This window comes from Falco cherrug, chromosome 1 (genome assembly GCF_023634085.1).
Source record: "Falco cherrug isolate bFalChe1 chromosome 1, bFalChe1.pri, whole genome shotgun sequence".
In the NCBI taxonomy this organism is placed as follows: domain Eukaryota; kingdom Metazoa; phylum Chordata; class Aves; order Falconiformes; family Falconidae; genus Falco; species Falco cherrug.
Window position 1 is genome coordinate 100994766 of NC_073697.1, and position 24965 is coordinate 101019730.

The 24965-nt window shown below is 60.7% G+C and overlaps 1 protein-coding gene and 1 pseudogene across 3 annotated transcripts; one reads left to right on the forward strand and one right to left on the reverse strand.

Annotated features, from left to right (window-relative positions):
* Positions 1 to 396: 396 nt before the first annotated feature.
* On the forward strand, positions 397 to 4310 carry LOC129735435 (coiled-coil domain-containing protein 183-like; annotated as a pseudogene).
* A 4599-nt stretch (positions 4311 to 8909) lies between these two features.
* Positions 8910 to 24722, reverse strand: SEPTIN4 (septin-4). Of its 3 annotated transcripts, none has more exons than XM_055712507.1 (12): positions 24619 to 24722; positions 18937 to 19236; positions 18639 to 18732; positions 18437 to 18523; positions 17431 to 17554; positions 17116 to 17250; positions 16910 to 17027; positions 16458 to 16559; positions 15982 to 16078; positions 15674 to 15836; positions 13314 to 13413; positions 8910 to 13011 (listed from the first exon to the last, which is right to left on the reverse strand). In XM_055712507.1, the coding sequence occupies exons 1-12, from the start codon at positions 24619 to 24621 to the stop codon at positions 12952 to 12954; spliced, it is 1383 nt and encodes a 460-aa protein (XP_055568482.1). In that variant the 5' UTR covers positions 24622 to 24722; the 3' UTR covers positions 8910 to 12951. The 3 variants fall into 3 exon arrangements, with proteins under 3 accessions (XP_055568482.1, XP_055568473.1, XP_055568489.1); XM_055712498.1 differs by lacking the exon at positions 24619 to 24722 and adding an exon at positions 20977 to 21063; XM_055712514.1 differs by lacking the exons at positions 8910 to 13011; positions 13314 to 13413; positions 24619 to 24722 and adding exons at positions 13424 to 14957; positions 20977 to 21063.
* Positions 24723 to 24965: the final 243 nt, after the last annotated feature.

The window sequence follows — 24965 nt, forward strand, 5'->3', positions numbered from 1 at the left end:
ACAGGGTGGGTGGTAGAGTGACTGGTGCCGGCACAAGGACAGCCCCCCAGGGCTGGTGTGGTGCAACCGGGGGTGTTTTTGTGTGGTCCCACGGGTCCCTTTCCACTGCGGGACCCACCCGTGCAGATCCTCCTTGAGCTCCCTGAGCAGATCTGTTGTCCCGGCAGTGCTCCCGGCTGTCCCAGCCTGTGTGTGCCCAGGGCTGCCCGGGTTCCTGCAGCTCCAGCCGCATCCCTGAGAGAGAGATGCTGTCCCTGCCCTGCCCTTCACTGCCCGTCCCAAGGTTACAACGCGGTTATAAGCCCCGCTGCGGTGACAGAGACCCTGGCCCCGCAGAGCTGCCTTTGCCCGGGGGCCTCTTGCAGGGCCAGCGGCAGGCGGGTGCGGGGGGGTGGTGCTGCTGCTGCTGCTGCTCTCCGGCACCCCCGCAGCTGGGGCACTGATGGATTCGATTGACGCCCAGCCCTGGGTCTCAGTTAGGCAGCACCCCTAAGTCCGGTGTCCCCAGCTCCACCCTGGGGGCAGTTTTCCAGGCAGGACCCCCTTGTGCCGCGGGCGCCCAGCAAGCTCTGCCTCCAGCCTGCTGAATGCTCGCATGCCCATCCAGGTGGCCCAGGAGAAGCTCCAGGCCGACATCTATGAACGGGTGAACACCTGCAACATGCTGCTGCACCAGGTGAGGCAGCGGAGACAAGTGCGGGAGGAGCTGCAGAGGCGGCTGCAGCAGCTGCAGGATGCTGCGATGCCTGACAAGCGGCAGCAGGCACAGGCGCAGGTACCTGGGACCCCCTCCTGGGCTGGCAGCACCTGCAGAGGGCTCTAATCCAGCCCCTGCACCCCCCGGCTGGCCTCTGGGCTCGGCATGCGGGGTCACCCCCTGTACCCCCCCACCTCTGCCCCAGGCCATTTGCCAGCTGGAGAAAAACATTGAGAAGGTGCTCCTCAAAGTCCACACTGGACAGAAGGTGACTGCCCTGTACCTGGCGGTGCGGGATGTCCTGAGGAAGGTGAGCTCCTCCCCACCGTGCCATCGTGCCACCTGCTCCCCCAGCAGAGACAAGGAGGTGCCCCAGGGGCAACGCTGGTGGGACGCCCCCCTCCCAGATCAAAGAGGTCCTCCTGCTCCCCTCCATCTGCTGTCACAGCACGGGGGACCCCTGGGGCTCACTGGGGTGACGTGCTGTGGCTCCCTGTGTCCCAGGAGCTGGCCCACCTGCCTCCGCACCTGGACCTCCTGTGCAAGATGGCCGAGCTGTATGGTAGGGAGCTTCAGGACATGGATCTCATGGCCTTGGAGGCCTGCAAAGCCGCTGACAGAGCCAAGGTGAGATGGCCAGGGGCACCTCGGGGCCCTTTTCCACCCTCCAGAGCCCACCGACGGCACCATGTGCCCCGGAGCTGCTGAGTGTGCCTTCAACCAAGAGCAAAAGAGCCGGAGCTGGGCTTGCCCACAGCACCCCGATGGCTGATGGCTCCATAGCTCCTCCCGGGTGTCGCTCTTGGGCCGGGCTGCCCTGGGGCTGGGGACAGCCTGCCCGAAGCCCCAGCTACAGCGAAGGCAGCACGCTCCACCCGCCAGCCCTCCTTGCCCACTATCCTTCCCAGCCTGTCTACTTGGCGGCGGGGCTGGTCATTGCTGACCCTGGCCATCCCACAAGTTCAGCTGGCTGCCAAAGGTCCGTTCCAGCTTTGACAGCCACTTCTCCCTTCTCTGACACGCTCCAGGAGGATGCAAACAGGACGCGCAGCCGGATCCTTGCGGAGAGAGCGCGCATGTACCGCTCCCGGGCCACCCAGGAGGTCTCTGTAGACACAGGGTGGCGGAAGGACGTGTACCAAAGGCACCTGAGAGCGGTGAGCTGGGGGTCCTGGCACAGGCCAGGCTGTGGGCAGACGGCAGGCATCGGTGCCGGGCCCCCCACGGGTCGGGGGCCTGCAGGGCCAGCTCCCCCCGGCTGTCAGCAGCGTGGGGGGTGACAATGCACATCCTTGCAGCAGGAGAGGCACGAGCTCGCCGTGGACTCCCCGACCCCGGCCTCACAGGACCAGCTTGTGGGTGAGTGCCTGGCAGGGTGCAGGGGGGTGGGACGCGGGCACAGCCGCAGGCATCCTTCCCTGACGCTTCCCTCCCACCCCAGGCACCAGTCTGGAGGCCGTCAGGTCCCAGATGGAGCACGAGGCCAGGGTCACGCAGAAGATGCAGCAGGCCAAGGCTGCGCTGCAGTGCTCCAGGATCTGGGTAACGTGACCCCCCCCTCTGGCAAAACCCACGGCTGCTCAGGGCCCGGGGAGCTGAGAGCCCTCTGCTTGCCTTGTTTCATTGTGGGCTTCTCTGCCCTCCTCTGCCTTGGAAGACCCCCAGAGGCCCTCTGGGGCGGGCAGGGATGGCACCACACTTCTCCGTGACATGAGCTTGCAGCCGTCCATGGTGCACACGGCTCCCCGAGGCCACGGCCCGGGTCCTGTACCCTGCAGGAGCACCGGGGGCTGAGTCCTCGTGCTCTCCCCCGGCCAGGACATACCCGGCAGGCTCCTGGAACAGCAGAAGTCCTCGGCGGACCTGGAGCAGTGCATCAAGGAGGGCGAGGAGAAGAAGCGGGCACTGGCGGAGAGGCTGCACGAGCTGGAGCTGAACCTAGCTAAGCTGAAGTTTCACCAGCCCTCCAACACAAGCAGGTGTGCAGTCGTGTCCACCGGGCCACGGCCCTTGGCGGGGGGGACACGTGTGTGCCAGGTGTCCCGACACAGCAGGGCACCCCTTCCCACGTCCCACTGCAGCCGCCCACCCCTCCTGTGCCGCCAGGTTTTCTGAGCAGGGGGCTCCCCCAGCTCTGGGCCTGGCAGAGCACCCAAAGCTCCCGCTGCGGCGGCAGGAGGACCCCCGCTTCTGGCCTGGCGTGGGAAGTGGTACCAGCAGCGTGGAGCTGGGTTGCAGGCAGCACCTCTGCTCTGCATTGGCAACCTGAGCAGCTTTTGCAACAGCTCTAGGGTGTTCCTGCCGCCCCTGTGCACTTGTATGGATGTGAATGTGCTTGGCTCCAGGGTGCTGGAGGAGGAGCTGCGGCTGAAACTGCAGTGCCAAGAGGCTCGGCTGGAGGACATGCGGGCCCAGATGATGAGGAGCAAGGATGTTCTGCTCAAATGTGAAGAGGACATCAACAGCCTTTTCGTCCGCCTGCAGGGCATCACCGTGCCCGGCCAGGTACCCACATGGGGCTGGCGTGAGCTTGGCCCCGGCCACTGCCCGGTGGTGCAGCAGCACGGCGTGGAAACGCTTGGCGCAGCCACTGTCCCCCCGCCGTGGCTCGTTTTCCCCACCAAGGTGGTTGTTCTCTCTCTGACTCCAGGAGGATCCTGTCAAGGCCATGGCGGTGGAGGAGAAGCTGCAGCACTGTGAGCAGAAGCTGCGCTACCTGGTGCAGCGGGTGGCCAGCCTGCCCCACGACTGGCGCAGCCCCAACAAGGACAACAAGGTGCGCGGGGGCTTCATCCCTGCTGTGGCCTTTGGGCACCCGCACGGGGCTTTCCCATACGGCCCATCCCAAGCGTCCTCCCAGCTGGCAGGATGGAGGTGGCGCCAGGGGAGAGCCATGAAGCAGCTCAGCCCCCAGTGGCACAGGGCACTGCAGGGTGTGCTCCGCGCGGGGACCTCGAGGTGGGGCAGCCCTTGGCTTGGAACACCCACCTCCCCTTCAGCAAGTAACCCAGAGTGTCTTCCACAGATTTTTGCCGAGGTCCGTAATTTACTAGAGAACACCACTGCGGATCACCCACAGAACCTGAGGGTTTCCTTGGAGGACGCAGGCAGCGGCCAAGGTAGGAGAGCACAGCGAGGACACGTGCCACAGCAACCATCCCAGCCCCTGCCCGTGGGGATTCCTGGGCATCCTTGCCTGTCTTCCACTGTCCCAGCAGAGCCCAACCCACGAGCTGCTTGTCCCAGGTGCTGTGGGACAAGGAGGGAGAGCCTTGGCTTCAAAATCACCTGGTTGTGGCCTCCTCCTGTTGGATGTTCTTGGGGGAGACCATGAGCTTTTGGCAGCTCACTACTGTGTTTTTAACAAAGCGGGAGCTGTACCCACCACCCCCTGGCTCCAGGCCTTTCTGGGAAGCCCCAGCAGTGTTGAAGAGGGGCCACAGCGGTGGCAACCCCAGGCTCTGCAGGTCCCCCTGGGATGCAGGGCTGGCAGAGCCAGTCGGCAGTGCCTGTGCCTCAGGGCTCCGCACGAGGGCTCTCTGGGATGCCACCAGCCCTGCAAAAGGTGCCGGCTCTGCCCAGGGACACGAGCGCACAGAGCCTCCACAGCCCACTCCACTCTCTCCTCAGAGTCCTTGGATTCTGATGACGAATCCTGTGGCCTTGTCCTCACCCGGGAGGGCATCAAGAAGCAGGGGCTGCTCCTGATGAAAAGCAAGCAGCGTGGCAAGAAGTAGCAGTTTCTCCAGCAGACCTTTGCATGCCCCACAGCCACCCGCTGTGCTCTTTGGCCGGCAGCTTTAATAAAGTAGATGTTTTGCACTCCTCACAGGCCTGTGGTACACCTGGAATGGGGGGGTCACTTCTGGCACCTGGGACGCCTGGGTGCTGAGCTGGCTTTGGAAGCACCCCCATCCCCGCCGCCCCTCACCCCGTTGCGCTCTCTGCAGAGGTGGGGATGGACTGGGGGGGAACCGCTTTCGTGGCCAAAGCAAAGCTGGGGTCAGGGTGGCTCTCTCCCCCTTGCTCCTGTGGGGCAATCGCCTTCGCGGGACCTCTGCAGCCCCAGACCACTGTGGGACCTCAAAGGGCTGTTGCCTGTCCAAGGCAGCTCTGGGGAAACGTGGGGCAGGGGCTGAGACCTGTCCAGGCATTGGACCTCAGGGTGGGGGTCTTCATGTGCATGCGTGGGAGCACAAGGGCAGACCCTGCCTCGGGAAGGGAGAGCCAAGTCTGAGCTGGAGCCCCCAGTCTGGGGCTGCCTGACCTGACCTGGCTGGGGACCCTTCCAGCTTCTGCCCTCCCCTGGCCCCCGCACACACGTTGTGCAACTCGTACTGATAACCCTGACCTCAGAGCACACGTCGGGCGCTACCTCTGGGCTGCGGGGCAGTGCCTGCAGGTAAGGTCTAACCCAGCATGACCCAGGACAGCAGAGGATGCCACAGCGAGCCTGTGGCTCCCGGACAGGATCCCCAGCCCTGCTGACTGCTCACGGACACCCAGCCGTGGGCTCCACGGTGCCTTCGCTGCAAAGGCACTCCTAAAACATGGCTGCAAAGGGATGGTGCTGTTTCCCCAAGTACAGCCAGCACTGACAGGGAGACCCGCGCGGGAGAGTGGCACCTCGTCCCCTTCAGCCAGGGGACATCAACACCAGACCAAGCTTTCACTTTCCTCTCTGCTTGGTCCCTGTACTTCATGGCAACAGCACTTGTAACATCATCCCTAGGGGGAAGGGCTGTTTCTGCCCAGCCACTAGCAGGCGGGTACATCACGCCAAGTGTTCCTGGTGGGTTTTGTGTGACTACTGGTAACGGGATGATATTGCCAAAATACAGCACAACTTGTGTTTTTCAAAGGAAGCTCCAGAAATAGGTGAACGTGCCAAAGAATGCATCTAATGGAGCTTCCCAGAATTGAGAGGACGTCTATAGCTGTAGAGAGGCTCTTCTGCAATTGAAAACCACGCTCTAATGACACCCATCCATCTCCTGTCCCTGTGCTGTTCCCACATGGCCAGCACACCAGGGGGGCTGTGCTGGGGTCTGGGTCAGGGAGTCCTGCGCTGCGAGCAGCTGCCCAGCCATGCAGCAAAGATCTGAACATACTCTGCCAAGCAGGGAGCCAAGCAGGGAGCGTGGGTGGACAGCACTGGGCCACTCTGCCCATGTCCAACGCACCCAGGCTTTGAAGAAACTCAGCCAGGCCACCTTGGGTAGCCTGTGCTGAAAGAGATGTCATTAGGAAGCAAAATAGCTGCAAAGTACCACCCGTCCTGCTGACTGGGCATCTCTGCTCTTGCTGCAGCAGGCCACCAGCTGATGGTGAGATTGATGCACCCCCGGCTCTCGCTGCACCGCTGGCACCCTGGGGCAGCGCAGCTGCAGGCATGGCACTATTGGCCAGAAGTCATGGAAAATCTGCCCATCCACGCGCCTTTGTGCAAACCATCCATCCCTTCTCTTTCACAGCGCTCTACAGCTGCTGCCAAAACAGTTTGAACTATGACGAGGCTATAGGAGCCAGCATGAACGCTGGTATTTGCCTTTACAAGGTCTAGTACAGCAGAACCACAGAGCATCAGGTTTTGTGCCCATCAGCTTAGAAGCAGCAGCTCCAGGATGTGTCTATTAGACAACAGTCACCACACCACTGGATAAATACGAATGCTTGGAATCCAGCTGATCAAACCATGCTAGCTTCATACACCTCACACCTTCTGAAAGGGCTTCCCTTCCTCCCTTGGCAATGCAGAAACAAGGGTACACCCCATGGGTGCTGCATGGGGGAGGAAAGGTTTTCAGCTCTCACAAGAATGCTGCCTTGAGCAGAGAGGAGCCCACCAACATCTGCCAAAGGCTCGGGTAGCTGAGAAACCCACCTCTCTATGGTGACATCACCCAGTCCAAAATCCAACATCTGTTGGTCAACAGTTGAGAAGGTCCCAGTCCAGGTAATCTGATAGTATGAAGGCTGAGGAGAAGAGAAGGAGCAAATCATACACATTTTGTGGCTGGTAGAAATGAAGGATGACGTTTTAGAGCATGGTGGTGGTGCTTCGTCCCTTGTGCCCTGCCCTGATGTACGGTAAAGCAAGAAGAGACACTGGAAAACTTTGGGGAAGGCCTCCATATGCTGAGGTGTTTCCTCTCCTTCCTCTTCAGCTTCTAAAAGGTATTTGGTGAGGAGCAGAGCCAGCATCCCTCAGCTAGACCAGGGAGTCCTATCACTAGGGATGAACCCTGACAAATCTTTCAAGCCCTTGGTCTGCTCTTTGCCTTCTGGCTGTGGGAAACAGAGAAGCCACAAAACATGATGAAGCCTTCTCTCTGCTAAAGCTGGATGGAGAACGCAGTCTGCAGCCCATTTGCCAGCTGCAAGGTAATTTGGGGATGTTTTGGCTGCCTTGAAAGGAAGGAAAGAGCAATGGCACATGATATTATAGGGCTTCCAGGTCTACTGCACTCATAGAGTTGTGAGTGCAGAATACAAAGGCTTCCTGCTTCATTGTGAGCATTCATCAAATGCATTCAGTCATGGCATCCCAAATCCTCATCATCTCTGCAAGGCAAGGGGAAGGCATGTCATCCTGCCAGCCAGCAGCTCACAGCCACGCAGCATGCTCCTGACTGGGCAGGCGGCACTGGGTGCAATCAGACTGGCTGCTGCTGCCTTATCCGGACCTGGGAGAGGCAGCGATGGAAATGGATGTGGCAAGTGTCAGAGTGGCACAAGAGAGAGTGGGAAGAAACCAGAGGCAGTGCCTTGGTTTCTGGATTAATAAAGATTTAAAACAAACAATCATAAAAAAAAACCAACCAAACAACCCAGCCCTGGTTGCACCAGGCAGGCAGCAGCAGAGTTAGCAGCAGCAGCCAGGCATCCCCCTGCCCAGCTGACACCCTGAGGCACACGGGACCTTCCTGACTGGGGCCACCTGCCTGCAACTGGCAGGGGAGCCGCATGGGGCATGGTGGGGCGCTACCGCCACACCACAGAGACCCTGGGGCAGGAGAGCCACGCAGTGGAGTCCCCAGGCTGGGCTTCACCCCATGCAGACAGCCCCACATGCTGGAAAAGAAGTGAGGCTGCACAGGGCTCTCCAATATGGGAACATATAATGAGTAATATAAGGAAGAAATGAATGAGAAGGGGCGGAGGGCAGGGGAGGTGAGGTGCCAGTGGGAGTGCCATGAGGTCGCAGGCCTGGGGTGGGACAGCCCAGGGAAAGAGGGGAGAGATTTCCTTTCCTGCCTTGAGAAACCCTTATTTCCTTCCCCTGGATTTCCTGCCAAAGGCTCGCAGGGAGCTCTGGCACGGATGGCTGCAGCCAGAGCTGGCACTGGTGAGAAAACTGAAATAGGACATTGGAGAATTTGCATTGGAGTGTTCACTGCACGGAAATATCTCTGCCTTGGGAAGGCTGGGTTTGAGTGGGTTTGAGGTTTGTTTTGATTTTAAAGATGTGATTGACATCACGTGGAAGTGCAACAAAGGGTAGGCACAGGCTGGGACTGTCACTGGAGCTTCAGCACTAGGTTTTGTCCTCTGGGGAGAAAGGGAACCAGGCTAAATCACTAAATCATCCAGTTTGGGGCCAAAAAAGGAGGCTGTGTTGGCTGTTCTGGGAAGGGACATGCAGGCAGGGCCACCATTGTGGGGATCTATCTTGGTGTGCTGGGAGCTGCAAGGTTAGGATGTGGGAGGAGACAGGTTCATACATTCCAGCCTTTGGGGCAAGAGCCGCTTCCACCCAAAGAAACACAAACATTTCCCATTTCCATGTTGCTGTTAAGAGGGTTGATGTTTGTGATGGTGATTTTTGGTCCAGTAAATAGACTGCATTGACATCAGTAGCCACCGGTGTGTTTCAGCATCTATGTAAAATGAGGAAGGGAGCAAGGTGGGACTGAGGCAGCAAGCGTAAAGGAGGGAAGGACCCCAGAGGTCTTGCCCCAGCTCTGACCCAAAGCAAGGGGAGAAGGTATAGCAGGCAGTGGGTGTGGCTGGCAGCTCCCCACAAGGTAACTTCCCTCCATAGTGGAGGTGTTCCAGCCCTTGGACCATTTTGGTTGCTTCCTCTGCACCCATTTTACCAGGGCTGTATGCCTGTCTCGTGCTGGGGACCCCAGAGCTGGATGCAGTATCCCCCCGTCCTTCTCCGCAGGGCTGCTCTCTATCAGTCCACCCACCCACCCCACCCTGTCTGGTGCTGGGGATTGCCCTGACCCAGGTGCATGACCTTGCACTTGGCCTGGTTGAACTTCATGAGGTTCTTATGGACCCACTGTGCCGGCCTGTACAGGTCCCCCTGGATGCTATCCCTTCCCTCCAGCATATCAACAGCATCACTCAGCTTGCTGGAAGACCAAACCTGGTGCGTCTTTGGTGAGGCAGAGACCACAGAAATGCAGAGTCTGGCCTTAGCTCTCTGCCAAGGACCTCTGGGGAACCCCTTGGAAATGCTTTGGCCATGTTAGCAGAGAAAAATAATATAACCATACACTCAACAGACTTTTGCCATCCATGCAGGGGTCAGTGATGGCAATGGCATGGCTCTCACTCGGGAGCTCCCTGGCTCTGACGTGAGTGTCTGTCTGGGAGAAATCCTCATGGGAAGTATTTTGTGCTCTGTGATTTAGGTCATCTAAAGAGCACAAGCAAGGAGAGCAACTGCCAAAACATCCACACTGACCTGAGCAGCTCAATCTTACCTTGGGAAGGAGGCAGCTGGTGCTTGTCCCAGCCTGGCCATGCCACAGGCAACCAAAAGCAGCCAAGGGAGCAGCCAAAAGCAGACCCTCTTTCTGGGCTCCATTCCCTGCGAGACCGTGGGCAAGATCCCATCCACAGGGGACACAGGGCCTGCCCGAGCTCTCACTGCCCTTGCAGGCAGCTCTGTCACACAGGGAGTGGAGGAAGGGGCAGAGAGGTCTGAATGGACCCAGAGGGGCTTGGAGCAGACCAGAGCAGGGGGCACAGAAACCCAGGAAGGGTCTTAGAGGCAGCAAGCAGAGAGGTCTGGAGGGGATGCAGGCATATATGGGGAGGGGGAAGGGGGTTGGAGAGTGTAGGGGTTGTCACACAGGGGTGTGAGTGAGCACAGAAAGGACCAGAGCCAAGCTGAAGGTGCTCGAGCACAGGAAGCAGGATGGGACCAGAGAGGACCCATCCCTGCAGAGGGGATCAGAGCTGATTGGGGTACGGGGGCAAAAAGGAACGGGGTGACATGGGCAGGCCAGGCAGGGATGTGAGGTTGTGGGGCAGGAGTGAGTGCCAGCACAGGGCATCACAGGAACTGATGGTATTTAGCACCAGAGGGACTGGAGGGAGGATGTGCAGGGGAAGAGAGATGGGGAGAGCCTACAGTGCACAGAGAGGGGGCACAGGGCAATGGGAATGCCCTCAGGGTGAGGGGAAGGCTGGTTTTCCAGTCATGTTCCCCTCCCTGCATCCACAGGCTTCCCATGAGGTCAACAGCAGGGATTGCAGGGTGCTTTGCACAGCAAACGAGCTGGGGACTGTGGGTCACCCCAGCACCCACCATCCCAGGGCAGCAAGCAGAGTCATGGTGGTAGCATCAGACCCCACTGCATGTCCAGCATCCATTGGATGGAAGTAAAACACCTGGGGAAGCCAGGAAATGCCATAAGCGAGTGAGGACAGGGCTAAGCCAAGCACATAGGCTGCTGAGCTTAAATAGGGTGTCAAGGGTGTGGGTGGGAGCCAGGTGAGGATGTTCAGGGTGATTAAGGCATCAGGGGCAGGGATGCCCATGGAGGGGTGGGGAGTTTAGGGGTGCCTGGGGATGTGCTTCCCACAGCCCAGCCCTGAAGGGTGCAGGGGGACAGGTACAGCCCTGTGCCATGTGCATGATGGCTGCTGCAGAGTGTCACAGTGTGGGGTGCAGGATCACCCCAACACCCTGCCTTGGGAGGGATAACAGGGTGTAGGTGGATGATGCCCACTGGAAGGCAGATAGAGACATAGCTCATCCATCCTGGGGCCACTCTGCTCACTCCATAAGCTCCTGGTGAAGCCAAGCTGTGGTAACCAGGCATTGGTACTCACAAGAGAGGCCCAGCCATACAAGTGCCCGTGGTGACTCCCAGCTGGAGTCACCCCACTGTGGGGGGCATGAAGATGCCTGGGGGCAGCATATGGAGGGTAATTTCATCCCCTGGAATTTTACCCACAGTTCCCATCATGGCCCCAACACCAGCATCTCCCAGGGCCATGGGACCCCAAGCCAGCAGCAGGCAGGTGGGACCTCATCCCCAGAGCTGGGTCCCATGGGGGTCTCCCACCCCATGCCAAGGTGGGTACCCCTGTGGGTGCAGCATAACCACCCCCCCTGCAAAAGATCCATTTTGAGCCTTTGTCAGCAAAACAGGAGCCAGGAGTAAGAGGCCACAGGGATGGCCACCATCAGCCCTGTCCTTGCTTGCCCAGGGACTTGGGGTGCCCACTGCCTGTGCAGAAGTGACTCAGGGTTGCAGACAAGCCAGGTCAGTGGTATTTATTGAGAACAGTTGTGGAGGGATAAAAATATTTCCACTAGCTTTATAAGAATTTATAAACCTATACTCTGCTTATTCTTTCATAAATGCCTCTATGACCATCATGCAAAGGTAGGTACTTCTGTAAGAAAATAGCAAGATTAAAAAACAGGAAAGCGCTAATACACTCTGCATGGCCTTGCCCGTGGGGTCCCTGCCTGCAGGGGCCAAGGGACCCTCCAGCTGGCACAGGGACACAGGTGGCACATGCCAGATGCTGCCCCAGCACCCCCTCCCAGCCTCAGCTGAACACAGGCCCCATCAGCCAAGCCACCTGGATGCAAACCCCTTGCTCAGGTGTGAACCTACCCGGGGGACCCCAGCTCAGGTAGTCCTGCCAAGGAGGGGATGCATCCCCATGCCAGCAAGCTCCCAGTGATCCCACCTGCTCCCAGTTCTGCCTCCACTGTGCAGCCTCACTGTCCCCTTTTGTCTTTCCCCATAGCCAGGGCAGAGCAGGGAGGTGTGTGGGGGATTGCATCCATCTCCCCTGGAATGCCCTGTGGCTGCTGGCCAGAAGGTGCAGGCCACAGCTTGCCCCAGGGACACGCAGCAGTGCTTTGCTGGGAAGCAAAGAAGATGGGGACATCCTGGGGAGACACAATACAGTGCTCTGCAGGGCAGCAACACAGATAGGGACATCACAGGGGACACAGAGCAGTGTTTTGCCAGGAAGCAACATGAACAGGGACATCCTTGAGGGACACACAGTGATTCTCTGCCAGGAAGCAGCAGGGACAGGGACATCCTGGGGACACAGAGGGATACCACAGACAAGCAAGTGGCACCAGGGGCCAAAATGCCAGCGAGGGATACTCCTGCTGCCATAGGTCAGGAAGCACCACAGGCATGGGATAGTCGTTATTGCTTTACAGGGCCAACATCAAGGGGGTACCGGGCTGGGCACCCAGCCTCTGATGTTCAAGGAACTTTCTCCAGGGACTGTGATTCCCCAGTGGTCTCCCTGCCACAGCCCTCACCACCACCTGGGGACCGAGGGTACTCCCAAGGAGTACCTTGAGGATAGGGTCCCTGCTGAGGACACAGGGCTGGACACAGCCATGCTTCAGTCACTCCTTGCATGGGTGCTGGCACAGAGGTGGCTAAGGGTCTAAGTGCCAGCTGCCACCCGGGCCAGGATGGGCGCTGCCCCTCTGTCCCCTTGGTCCCCAGGGTCTGCTGTCTATCTGTGTCAGCAGAGGCCAGTGGGGAGCAGCCCTGTTCCCCACTGCAGGGCAGCTGCAGTGTTGGGGAGGTTGGGTACCGTTTCCTCTGGTCCCCTTTCCTCTTCCCTTAAGCCAGGGCCAAGCTGAGCATAAAGGCTGTAAGCAGGCAGCCTGAGGTGACATGGGGACAAAGGACACGACGTGGGGAGCAGGCTGGATGGTGGCCCTCCCCAGAGCTGCAAGGGAAACAAGAAAAGCCAAAGCTCAGGGGACAAAGCTGTCCCCAGCCTCGAGGAGAGGGAGAGGGGCAGCAATCTGGCCAGGACAGGTGTTCCCAAGGCTGGATGCCCTGTCCCCTCGCTGTCCCCATGAGATGGGCACTGGTCAGTTGGATAAGGCGATACCGCAGCAGCTTAAGGTGGTGGGTGCAGTGTTGGTATTGAGTCTCGCAGCAGGGCTGGGGCAGGATGGAGCATGATGTAAACATTTCTGATCTGGGGGGGTGAGGAGGAGGAGAAAAAAGGGGCTAGTGCGAGTCCTTCATCTGCTTCTGGATCTTCTGGAGCATCTCCTGCATCCGTCGCAGCTGGAAGGGAGCAGAGTGGGGGATCATAGTGGGGTGCTGACACCCACAGGCACGCCAGCTCCCTTGCAAACATATTCGGATCAAGCATCCCAAGCAGATTGGGATCACCCAGATCTGTGTGCTGTGGGACTTGTGGGGGAAGCCCTCTGATCCCCCTCCAACACCTCCTCACCCTGGCCTGAGGAGCAACAGCTGCTGGGATGCTGCAGGAAGGGTGGTCCCTTGCAGCCGTGCCATCACTGGGGCTGGGGACATGGAGGGGGGGGGGGGACTGGGGGGACTCAGCCCTCCCCTGCACTCACCTCCTCATCCTTCTCCCGGATGAGCTTCTCTGTCTCCGCATCAGGTACCGGGGGGATAACAGGGATGGGAAAATCTGTCCCACTTTCCCGTGTCAGCTTGCTGTGGGCAGAGAGAGGAGGTGAGGATGCTGCCACAGCCCTGCTGGCCCCCCATGGGGGACATTCCCCAAGGATGCTGCAGCCCAAAGACCCCAAACCTTGCCGCGTACCCAACACCCACCTGCACAGACCCTAAGCATCCCGGCCAGCATTGCACTGGGCCTTTTTCCAGGGAGGGAGGGTATAAGTGGCAGCTCCTGGCATTCCCCAAAACCTCAGCACCCTTGACCTGCCACACAGCAGTCTGGGGAGATCCAGGGAAGCACCACCACAGTAAGGGGTGCCAGGGACCCTCCCAGGACAGAGAGCCCTACCTGGCTTTCTCCATGCTCTCCCATTTTGGGAAGCATCCCACCAGGTTCTTCAAGCTGGGGTTGGGCTCTCCTTGCCCAGTATTTTCTCTGCTGCTTTAAAACATCTTAAACTTGGCATCTCCCTTCTCTCTCACAGCCACAGACCCACTGCAGAGTGGGCTCCCAGGCACCCCACTTCCCAGCGAGCCCCAGGACGGATGCTCTGCAACCCTTCTCCTGAGCACGAGTTCCCATTCAAGCCCATCCCTGCTGGAGGGAGCAGCAAGTATCCCCCTGGGGCCATCCCACCACACAGTCACGGCCAGCCAAGTCGATGGTTTCTCCCATGGCCAGCAGCAACAGGGAGGGACTAGCTTTCCTGGCCGGGTCCCTGTGGATGCCACGTGCTACCCCAGTGGGTAACGGACATGGCTGGGACACAGCCACAGTGGCTGGCAGGGGTCACGCATGCCACCACGTGCCACCACCATGTGCCACCACCAGTGCACTCCCTCTGCATGCAAAGGGGTGATGGGCACAGCGGATGTTACATGGGCAGGCTGGGCCACCTCTGCCCTGCAGGGTCCTGCTGTGCTGTGGGGCTGTGCCAGTGTGTGGAATAGGTTTTGGCCGCATTTTGAACCGCTTTGGAAGTTGCTGCCTGTTGTCACGGCTCCTCACTGTAGGGGACCTGAGGCTGAGAGGGGACATTGAGCTCCTTCCATCCCTGGCAGCAAGACAAGGCCTGAGCCAGCAAGGCAAGCAGCTAAACCAGCCCAGAGAAGACTGTCTGCCACTGCCTCCTGTACCCCAAAATTGCATCCCCCTGGCAGGGAAGTACAATGGGGGATGCCCACCCTGCAACCCTTCCCTTGGGCAGCCTTTGGCTGGGGAAAGCTAGGTGCCACCAAACAGACCCATCCCCCCAGCCCCTCCTTGCCTGGGTGAGCCAGGGCGACGCCACCGGCACACAGTGTCCTCCCAGCACCACCAGTGGTGCTGGCACCACAAGGGCCATTTGTGCAACAGGTGGACGGCCACAGGGCCAGATCTCCTTGAGAGTGGCTGCCTGGCCCTTGTGTGGGCACAGAACGACCAAGACAGCATTGGGTACCAGCAAGTACTTTATATACGGGCCAGGGGGATGGGCATGGGGTGGAGGGTGGCAGGGGCCCAACGTAGCCCCGGCCAGATCCTGGCTCAGTCAGCGGAGCAGTCGACACAGCACAGCCTCAGCACAGAGGGATGCCGCCTTCTCCGGCAGCGTGTATGGAGAGACCAGCTTAGAGGCACCTACAGTCACCACCACCCCTCCACTGGTGCTGTTGTTTTGGTCCCCCATGACCCGCAGAGCCTCCACAGCCCCCTGGCTAGAGGGTCCCACCAGGGAACCTGCTTTGGGGGGCTCCTCCCAGCAACTTGGATTGGCTAAAGGGGATGTGAGTGCCATGAATCTGGCTGGTACTAGCAGCAGAGCCCCAGCACCAGCTGCTTGCTTGGCACCTGCTCCAGCCCTGGTGACTGCAGGGTACCCCTCGCTGCTGCAGCATCCCCCCGCACACACACACACCCAGAAAACCAGCCCCAGCTCTGAGGGATGCAGAGCACCCCCACCACTTCTGGGGCATCCCCCAACAGCCAGTTCTAGGGGAAAAGAGTCTCTCCTTCACTGCTGGAGTATCCCCTTTAAGACAGACCCAGCCTTGGGGATACACAGGGTCCCCCTCACTACTTCCCCCAGCTAGCCCCAGCCCAATGGCATGGGAAGGGCCCCCCACTTCATTGGGTCTCCCCACCATGCCCCTGAAGCTTCCTTCCCCAGCCCACCATGCTGCCCAGCATGGACCCGCACACAACCCGAAGCCCCCCAAGATCACCACTTGCAATGGGCTGGGGTCACCCCAAAGAGAAAAGAAGCCCCCCCCCCCCCCCCCCCCCCAGCCTGGCATTCCACTCCCAGCCCCATACTTGCGGTTCCTCTCCTTCACAACCATGCGGGTCATGCTCTGGATGCACTGCGTGCGGTAGTTCTCGTAGTGGGTTTCCCGTGTCACGTCCTTGAGGTCCTGCATGTGGGTCCTCACCAGCATTGTCCGCAGCTTCACAAAGTCACAGTGGGAAGGATTCTCCACTGCAGGGGAGCCCAAGGTCAGGGGGCCACAGCCAGCCCCCTGCATCCCCCTAACCCCACAAAGCCAAGCAGCACAGAGATGGGGTATGTGGTCTCCCTGTCCCCAAAAGGCGAGTGGGATACCAGGGACACAGCCCAGTGTTACCTTCCACAATGCCCCAGGGGTAGAGGCGCCCACGGATGCGCCGGCCTTTGGCCTCCACAACTGTGTTGCTGCCAATGACAGCAAAGGGGATGCTCTCCTGCAAGAAGATAGTGGGAGTCAGCAGGGCTTGGTCCTGTCCGCTGTGGCCCACATCACTCCACATGCATCTCCTCAGCCATGTCCAGCACCCATTTGCCATGATATTCCAGAGCCCCAGCTTCGGAGAGCCCCAGATGGGACAGCAGCAGTCATGGTATGGGTTTCTCCACCCCAGCCCCATCCCACCAAGCTGTAGGTGGCACCCATGGGGTCTTGGTGACGCATCTGGGTAGTGTGATATGTACCAACCCCATCACGCTGGGGCTTCTGGAGAGTTCGTGTGGCCCCAAAGAGTCCTAAGAGTACCCCAGGATGACATGTCTTCCCAGCATGGGGCTCTGCCCCTCCGAGGATGGAGCTGGAGGAGCCAGACCCACCTTCAGTGCCTGGTCCTGCAGCTTGAACTCTTCATCTTCATCTGAGTCACACTCAGGGAACTGGTAGATGCGGATGCCGTAGTGGTCGATCTCCTCCCGAATCTGGAGGCAGACAGACCCACTGAGGGCAGGGCTCTGGCCCTTGGAAAGAAGGTGGGAAGCACCACACAGCATTGGTGTCCCCAAAGGACCCACAAAAGCCTTTTCCTCCCCAGACTAGATGTCATGGACAACACCCCCAGACCCTTCCACCTTCCAGCTGAGCACCAGGGAGACGTGTCCTTGGTGGCCATGTGGGCAACATGGTCTTCTACAGTGCTGCAAGCATAGAGGACGCTCCATGGCAAAGTCCAGGCAGGGAATGAAGAGAGCCCCCAGCCAAGCAGGGACCCCAGCCCCCAGGACACCCCCAGCCCCAGGGACAGTTCCAGGCTGGGCCAACCTCTCCTTACCTTGTTCTTCATACGCTCCACCTCAGTGGGGGTCAGGGTGTCAGCCTTGGCCAGCACAGGCACGATGTTTACCCGCTGGTGCAGGGCTTTCATGAACTCCACATCCAAGGGCCGGAGTCTGTGAGGGGAGCCTAGTGAGCACCACCCCACCAAGCCCTTTCCCCAACCCCCAACATCCCAGCAGCATAGGCAGGGGCTGCCCATACCCGTGGCCAAAGGGTGAGATGAAGTAGATGCAGCAGTGGACACGGTTGTCCTGGATGTTCTTCCGGTTGAGGCCACTTTCATCACGGAAATACTGCTCAAACTGCTGGTCAATGTAGTCAGCCACTGGCTTCCAGCTGCAGGGACAGGAAGGTGACTCTCTCCCCTGTGGGACCCCCAGGCTTTCCCTGAGCCCTCAACTCAACACCTCCCATGGCGCAGCATCACAGCCCAACGAGCCATGGGCATCCCATGCTCAGAGCCACTCACAGTGGTGCTGCCCAGCCCCAGTGAGACCCCCCCACCATGGGACACACCACTCTGTGTTGTTGACAGCATCACCAAAGCCTGGCGTGTCCACAATGGTCAGGCGCAGCTTGACACCCTTCTCCTCGATGTCCACCATGTGCTTGGTGATCTCCACTGTCTGTGTGATGCGCTCTGTGGTGGCAGGAGACATGTTGACAGGGGAGGCACCCCAGATAAGAGATTATGGAGGTGACACAGGGAGATATTACAGCCCCCAGGTATCACACCCCACCCTGGGGGCTGGGGTGGCTTTGTAGGATCAGCCCCGACACATGCCAGGGTCCAGTGCCAAGAGATAATGCTTGATGCCATGGCTCCCTGCATCCACATGGATGCACACCCATCCCTCAGTGGCTGTGCTGCCACCAGCCTCTGACAGCCTTGTTCCAGCAGCACGGGGATCTGCTGGGGCCAGGCATCACTGTGGGAGCATTTTTAGCTCCCCACATGTGACCCCACAGATCCAGGACTGCACATGCCCCTTTACCCTCAGGACCCCCTCATGTCCCTGCATCCCCAAGGACTCCCATTGCATGGGAGGGCATGCGGCCACACACGTTTTAACTTTTGTTTCAAGCAATAGAAAGAAATCAAACAACTGTCTCAAGCCCCTGGGGATTTGGGCAACTTTGGGCGATTTTAATTCAAAAACTGGCTGCAGCTGAAGCGGCACGTGCCCTGGACCCCGACTGTCCCCAGCCTCCCAGATTTGCTGCGGCTCCAGCCAATCCCCAACAAGCTGGGTCTTGTTTTCCCAGCAGGGACAATGGTCCCGCAGGGGTCCCCATGCCGGAAGGGGGTGGGGGGGGGGTGGGGGGGGTGGGGGGAGGGAGGGGGGCTGGGGGTGGTGTCTTGCTGCCTTGGGGCAGTCCTCAGTGCCAGCAACATGCCACGTGCAGCTTCAGAGACCCAGAGGAGCCCGATTGGGCAGGGAGAGGGGTTGCAGCCCTCTGGGAGTGTCACAGGGCTCTGCCACCCCCCGGGACACCCCATCTCTGGGACCATTACCCTCACCTTCAGCATTCAGCAGCTTGCGGTCTCTGTACATGTCCGTCAGGAAGAGGCTGTTGACCAGGGTGGACTTGCCTAGCCCAGATTCCCCTGGGACAGGAGGACAAGGGTGAGGGGTGGAAGCTGGTACCACCCCCCCACCACATGGCTTCTGGGATCCAGAGTCGGGTCAGCATCCCCTGTGCCAGGCCTGGCCCCCCTGTACCTGCCACCATGAGGGTGAAGTCAAACCCCTTCTTCACTGACTTCCGATGGACCTGGTTGGGCAGTGTGGCAAAGCCCACATACTCCTTGTCATCCTGTGGGCAAAGGGAACATGGGACAGGGGACACCACCATCCCACCCCCACCCTGACAGGCCACCCCCTTCTCCACCAAGGGGTCCCCCAGGGTTGGAGCACCATGTGATGAGGCCATGCCTGCCCAAACCCTTTGGGTTCAGAGGGTGAGACTGCTGCAGCCCCTCACCCCATGCCCCCCCCTCCCCACAGATACATCCTGCACCTCAGAGGAGTCGTAGGGGTCCAGCTGCCCCCAGGGGCTCCTGGGACGGTTGGGGCTGGGGGGTGGGGGGGCGGCAATGTGCTGGTGAAAATCCAAGGGCCGAGACCGGGAGAAGATCTTGGGGTCCCTCTCGTCAGCAGGTTCATCAGGGGGGACCCTGCCCACACCGCAGAGGGGGTGGCCAGGCTCCCGACGGCTCTCTGTGGGCTCCACCTTCCTGGGGCTGTCAGCCGGTGGGCAATCTCTCAGAAGCTGGGTCAGCTCAGCCTCCTCTGAGTCCTCCTCCAGGAAACGCTTTATCTGTGGATGAAGGGAGGAGGTGACATCGACGGTGGCAGTGCCAGTACAAGGTGACATCACCCAACCCAGCATCGCAAGACCCCAGGCCATAGCAGCCAGATACATGCACTTTAAGGATGGCAGGGATGGGAGGAGAGGGGTGACATGGCCACCCCAGGGGACCAGCCACCAACCTGGGGACAGCCATGGGAACAGCAGTGGAGACAGCCATGGTCCCATGCACCCCGGGTGCTTACAGCTTGCCATGCAGGGACGGCAGCCAGCTCCTGGCACTCCAGGGGACAGGGATGAGGACCTTCCCCCTGGGCACCCTGCTGCTCCTCGGGGTCTTCTGGGGTAGCCAGGAAACCTGCACACCCCATGTCCTGCCAGGAGGACAGGGAGGGGGTGCCAGGAAGGAGAGACACCAAGGAGAGATGAACAGCAGTGGCGGCAGTGCTGGCAGTGGGGCTGGACCCAATGGGGAGGCAGATGGCAGGCAGGGGTCTGCCCACTCGCAGGGTCTCAGCACAGGCAATATCACAAGGGGCTTCCATCCCTGCAGTCCCAGTGGACAGCCAGGACAGAGGACCTGACCCATAGCCATCACCAACCCCATGCGCAATGGGCTCAGGGCAACAAAACCTGTCATGCAAAGGGGTTACAAACCCCACAGCCATGCTCAGGCTGTGTCCTCGCAAGCACCAGGACACCCACACCCCCTTGCCCTGGCTCTGCCTGTCCTGGAGCTGGTGCAGGCAGCAACCCCAGGCAGGGGCCGGGGCGGGGGCCAGTCACAGCAGCCCCCAAGCTGGTGGCCCCGTAGGGTGGCAGGACTGGGATCCTGTTTACAAGCTCTGGTGGGAGGAGGTGCATTCCCAAGGGCATGTCTGACAGTGGCTCCTGCAGGACTGAGCCCTCCTGCCAGCAGGCACCAGGGTCCCCAATGCCCTTCCACAGCAACTGCCAGAAGACCCCAGCCCCACATGCAGTGGGACCCCCAAATGTGGGGCACACAGGGTATGGGGAAGCTCCTGACCCTTCAGGCTCACATCTGGGAGCGAGTGCCCCATCAGTTCAGAGCCTCAAGGCAAGAGCCCTCCACGGGAACATTGTCCCCGCTCCATCGGAGGGACAGGCAGTCACGCCGCCGGCAAGGCGAGATGCACTGAATTAGTGGGCTGGAAACAAGGTCACAGCGCTGCCAGGCTGTGTGCTTGCATGCCTGCTCCCTGGTGGCCCCACGGCCACTGGCATAGGGGGGCCACAGTGCCAGTCTTGGGGGGTTAGCAGGTGCCCCCATGGCAGGAGCTACAGGGCCCCCCCATGCTCCCCTCTCCCCCAGCAGGTTATAGTGCTCAGCAGGTGTGACCACAGCACCCTCTTCCTCACCGACCTTGACCTTGGGGGGCTCAGCAGAATTTCCCACCTCACCACAGCCTGGCCAGGGGCCACACAGGCATGGGAGACAATGCCACCAGCACCCCAGCCCTGCTGCCACTCTATCCCTCATGGCTCCATCCCTTCATGGCTCCCCCTTGCCCCCCACCCCTAGAGAAGCCAAAGCCTCAGCAGTGCTGTGGCACAGGCCAGGTCTGCACTGCATCCCTGGGGGTCCTGCAGCAGGTGCATATCCCAGCAAGGCTGTCCTGGGGATGGAGCATTGACTGTGGCACCTTCCCTCAGCACCAGGGTGCTCCAGGTCCCCCATCCCCACCTGCCCCCTCTCTTACCCTGACAGGAAGGATTCTGTCCCCATACCTCTTTCCCAGGCTGCAGCTCAGGGCAGGTGGCCATGGCAGAACCAGCAGCACCCGTGGCCAGGAGAGGATGTCAAATGGCCCCGGCTGTGCTGAGGGATGGGGAGCAGCATTAGCATAACTCCTCCCTGGGCAGGCACGGCAGCCTGGGCGCCCACAGCACCCAGCAGCCAGACTCTGCCCTGAGACTGGAGGGCAGAGGGAGCCCCAGGGCAGTCAAGCCCAGCTCCTGCCCAGTTGTTGAGATGTCAAGGACCAGCAAAGCACCCTTGGCCAAGAAGGTGGTCAACCAGGTCCTGGGGGGCTGCATGGCCACCACTGTCATCACCACTACCACCACCAGCAGCCCCCCTGGGCTGAGCACACAGCTTGGCTACAGTCCAGGATGACATTCAGCTCTTGGAAACACCTCTATCCCAGGACAAAAACCTCTTCCACTCCGGTGCACACCAGGTCCTCTCCTGCTTCCCACCCTGGAGCTCCCTGCAGCTGCCCCAGCAGGGCCCCACAGCCTCTTTGAGGGGAGAAAACCAGTTTTCCATGGAAGACTCTTTGAAAACTCAGCACTTTTGTTCCAGGAAATTAAAGTTTCTCTGCACAGCTCAAAGTTGCTGCTGTAGCTGGGCCTGATGGGTCTGGCTGGGAAGGACTTAACCCTGGGCTGGGAGAAGCAGGGATGATGCCCACCACAGGGATTCCTGGCAGAAGCTCCAGTGGTCCTACTTCCACTTCCCTGGCTCATTCTTGGGGAGGCAAAGAGTTAACAGTGTGCCAGGAGGAGCCCTGGATGGCAGCCAGGGTGCCCGAGCTGTCACTGTCAGGGGTCACCAGGGACAGTGATTCACCTTGATAAGTGTCAAAATGCATCAAAGCAGCTCAGGTGCGGAGCCGGGGTCACTTGGCCACAGAAGGGCTGCGTTCGCCAGGAAAGCACTAAAAAGCCCTGAAGCGTCGGCTGGTGCCGGTATGGGTGCGATGAACCGTGAGCCTGTCAGACACAGAGAGGGGCCTGGATGCTTCTGTGCCAGTCCCCAGCATCCCTGGGTCCCAGCCATACTCCTAACCCCAGCATTGGATCTCCCTGCTGCAGCTTCAAGGCCACCCAGTGCCAGCGGCAGAGACCCTGCCATGCCCACCTGGCTTCAGCCATCCCTGCTTGGCCTGGTCCTAGGGGAGTAATGCCACCATCCCCAGCTGACACCACACCTCTCTAAGGGAGCTCCCTGATGGCTTTGCAGCCCCTTTGCCCCCCGCCCCCCCCCTTACAGGCTGCAGCACCCCACCATCATCCCACCAGCCTAGCCAGGCTCTGCACCCCATCAGCAGTGACTCTCGACCCCCAAAATCCACCCTGCCCAGTGTAGCACAGCTCTCCGACAGCACCCATTGCTTTCCAAGTGTCCCACCACACACTCCCAGCAGGAGCAGGGATTTAATGCAGCGAGAGCCTGGGGCTGTGCCGGTGCCCCCATAAGCGGATTACACAGCCGGCTGCGCACAAGCGGGCACTCAGAGGCACGGCTGTCACCAGCCCAGCAGCTCCAGTGAGGTGGCACTCGAGCTGCCTTGTCCCCGCCTGTCACACTGCATCACACCTTCCCCGCGTGGTGACAGCCCTAGGGCTGTGGCAGGGGGGAGGAGGCAGGGGGGAGGGGGGGCACAGAAGCATTCTGAGCCAGGAAAGCCACCAACTGCATATTTCCCCCTGGCACTACATTCCCATGGGATGTGTTTTCCCAGTAGGGAAAGGAAAGGAATACCCCAGCAAGGTGCTGTCCCCGAAGCCAGGCTGGCTGAGGCATCCCCAGCCCACTTAAAGTGACATCCATATGTGCTACCCATGGCACAGTATGTGCCACTCCACTGCAGCACAACAGCTGAGCACCCCAGGAACAAACACCCTGTCCCAAAGGTACAAACCCTACATGGGACAAGGGCATGGTGGCCCCTGCCAAAGCCCAGCTCTGCCAGGACCAGCCTGGGTCCTTCCAGGGGTAGCCAGCACCTGCACTGTGCCTGCTCCAACTGCCTCCAGATGCAGGGGAGGCTCCCGTTGGCATGCTTGCTGCAGTCGGAGCTTCTCACTTCCAGCTCTCCCCTCCCACCACAGCAGCATCCCAGTTGGGAAACAGAGTCTACCAACAGCTTTAACAGGAGCAGGGTGCTGGGCACCCTATGGATGCAGGGGCAGGCAGCAGCATGGGTCCCCAGTCTGGGCAGGGGGTCAGCACTAGGCAGGTGAGCACGTGGACTCAAAGCCTCGCCAACACATCCCTTGGTCCAGCAGTCCCAGCCCCTTTCCTGCAGGGAATCCTCCAGCTTGAAGGACCTACGAGCATCTGAGCAGGGACCCTGGGATGGCACCATGCATGGTGGCTCCCCACAAGCTGGGAAGTGACAGCAGAGCCAGTCTGGGCTGGAAACAAGGCAGCGTCTCAGCACATGGGGACAGGCAAGAAGATCCAGTCCACTAAGAGTAGGGAGCAGCAGCTGAGGAGGACAGCTGCTCATCCCTTCTCTAGGTGAGCTTTGGAGACAGAGGGATGTGGCACTAGTGTCGGGGGGCACCAGGTCCAGCTCTGCAGGTCTTCCTGGATGCACCCACACCCACCTCCAGCCCCAGCTCACCCCATGTGTACAGACAAGGGAGCCCAGCTCCCCTCCAGTACCCTGCTGTGCTGTCGTCCTCCCCCCTAGATGCTTCCAAGCCTGGATCTGGCCAGCCCCAAAGCCGTGGTTTGGAGCCTTTCAGGAAAGTGCTTGAAGGAGCCAGTTGTGACCCTCCACCAGTCACCAGTCACCCTCCTATCTGATTTCACTGTGTCCTGCTCTGGAGGAATGTGCCGGTCCCGTTCCCACGGCGGCTGCTGGGGAAGGACAGCCACAACAGTCCCCACCAAGGGCAGTTGTCCCAGCAGTTGCAACCCCCAGCATCATGCGAGCCACGGCCACAACCCTCCATCTTCACCCTGGGCATGGCAAATGCCTCCAGGTCTCTGCGGGGACGTGGCCCTGATGGTGGCTCCTGGGGACCTACCACCACTGAAAAGGGGTGAGGCAGGACGAGTGGCGCAGGGCAGGCTCCTGCCGAGCCGCGGAGGCCTTTGGCGGCCCCGGACCTTGCCGGTAACCGCGGGAACGTCTCCGAAGCGCAGCCGGGCTGCGGGCATACACGGCCGTCCCCGCGGGAGGGCCCAGCCAGCCTGGCAGCGCCGCCGGGACCGCAGCCCGGGGACCTGCCAAAGGCACGGTTGGGTCACCCACGGGACCGCTCGGGGCCACTCGGGAGCGGCCCCCGCTGCCCACGCAAGGACACGCCGCGGGGACGCGCAGGTGCCGCTTGGAGCCAGCGTCGCCTTTCCGGGAGCCGCCCGCCCCGATGACACGGTGAAGGGCGGCGTGCAGGCAGTCCCGTGGTGTGTCCCCCCTACTCCATCTCCCCATCGCCGGGACCCGGCAGGTGTCGCCTCGCTGCCCATGCCCCCTTCCCCTGCTGCGGCACCAGCGGCCCCGGCCCGCTCCGCCCCCGCCGCACCGTCACCTTCACGGAGGGCACCGGGATGCGGGAGCGGGCCCAGCCCCCGGTGCGGTGCGGTGCGGCGCGGTGTGGTGTGGTGCAGCCCCCCCCCGCCGCCGGCCTTACCATGGCTGCGGCGCCGGGCGCCGTCCGTGAGCGGGGCTGCCGAGCGGCACGGCCGGGCCCTGCCGCCGGGATTAGCAGAAATAGCAGCCGGCGGGGGCGGGGGACACCCGGGGCGGGGCGGGCGGCGGGCGGGGCGGGGGCGGCCTCTCGGCACCCATGGCACCGGCATCAGCACCCGGCACCAGCATCAGCACCGGGCACCGGCATCGGGCACCGGTATCAGCGCCCGGCACCGGGCACCAGCATCAGCACCGGGCACTGGTACCAGGCACTGCACACCGCACACCGGCATCAGCACCCAGCACTAGCATCAGCACTGGTCACCAACACCTGTCACCAGCACTGAG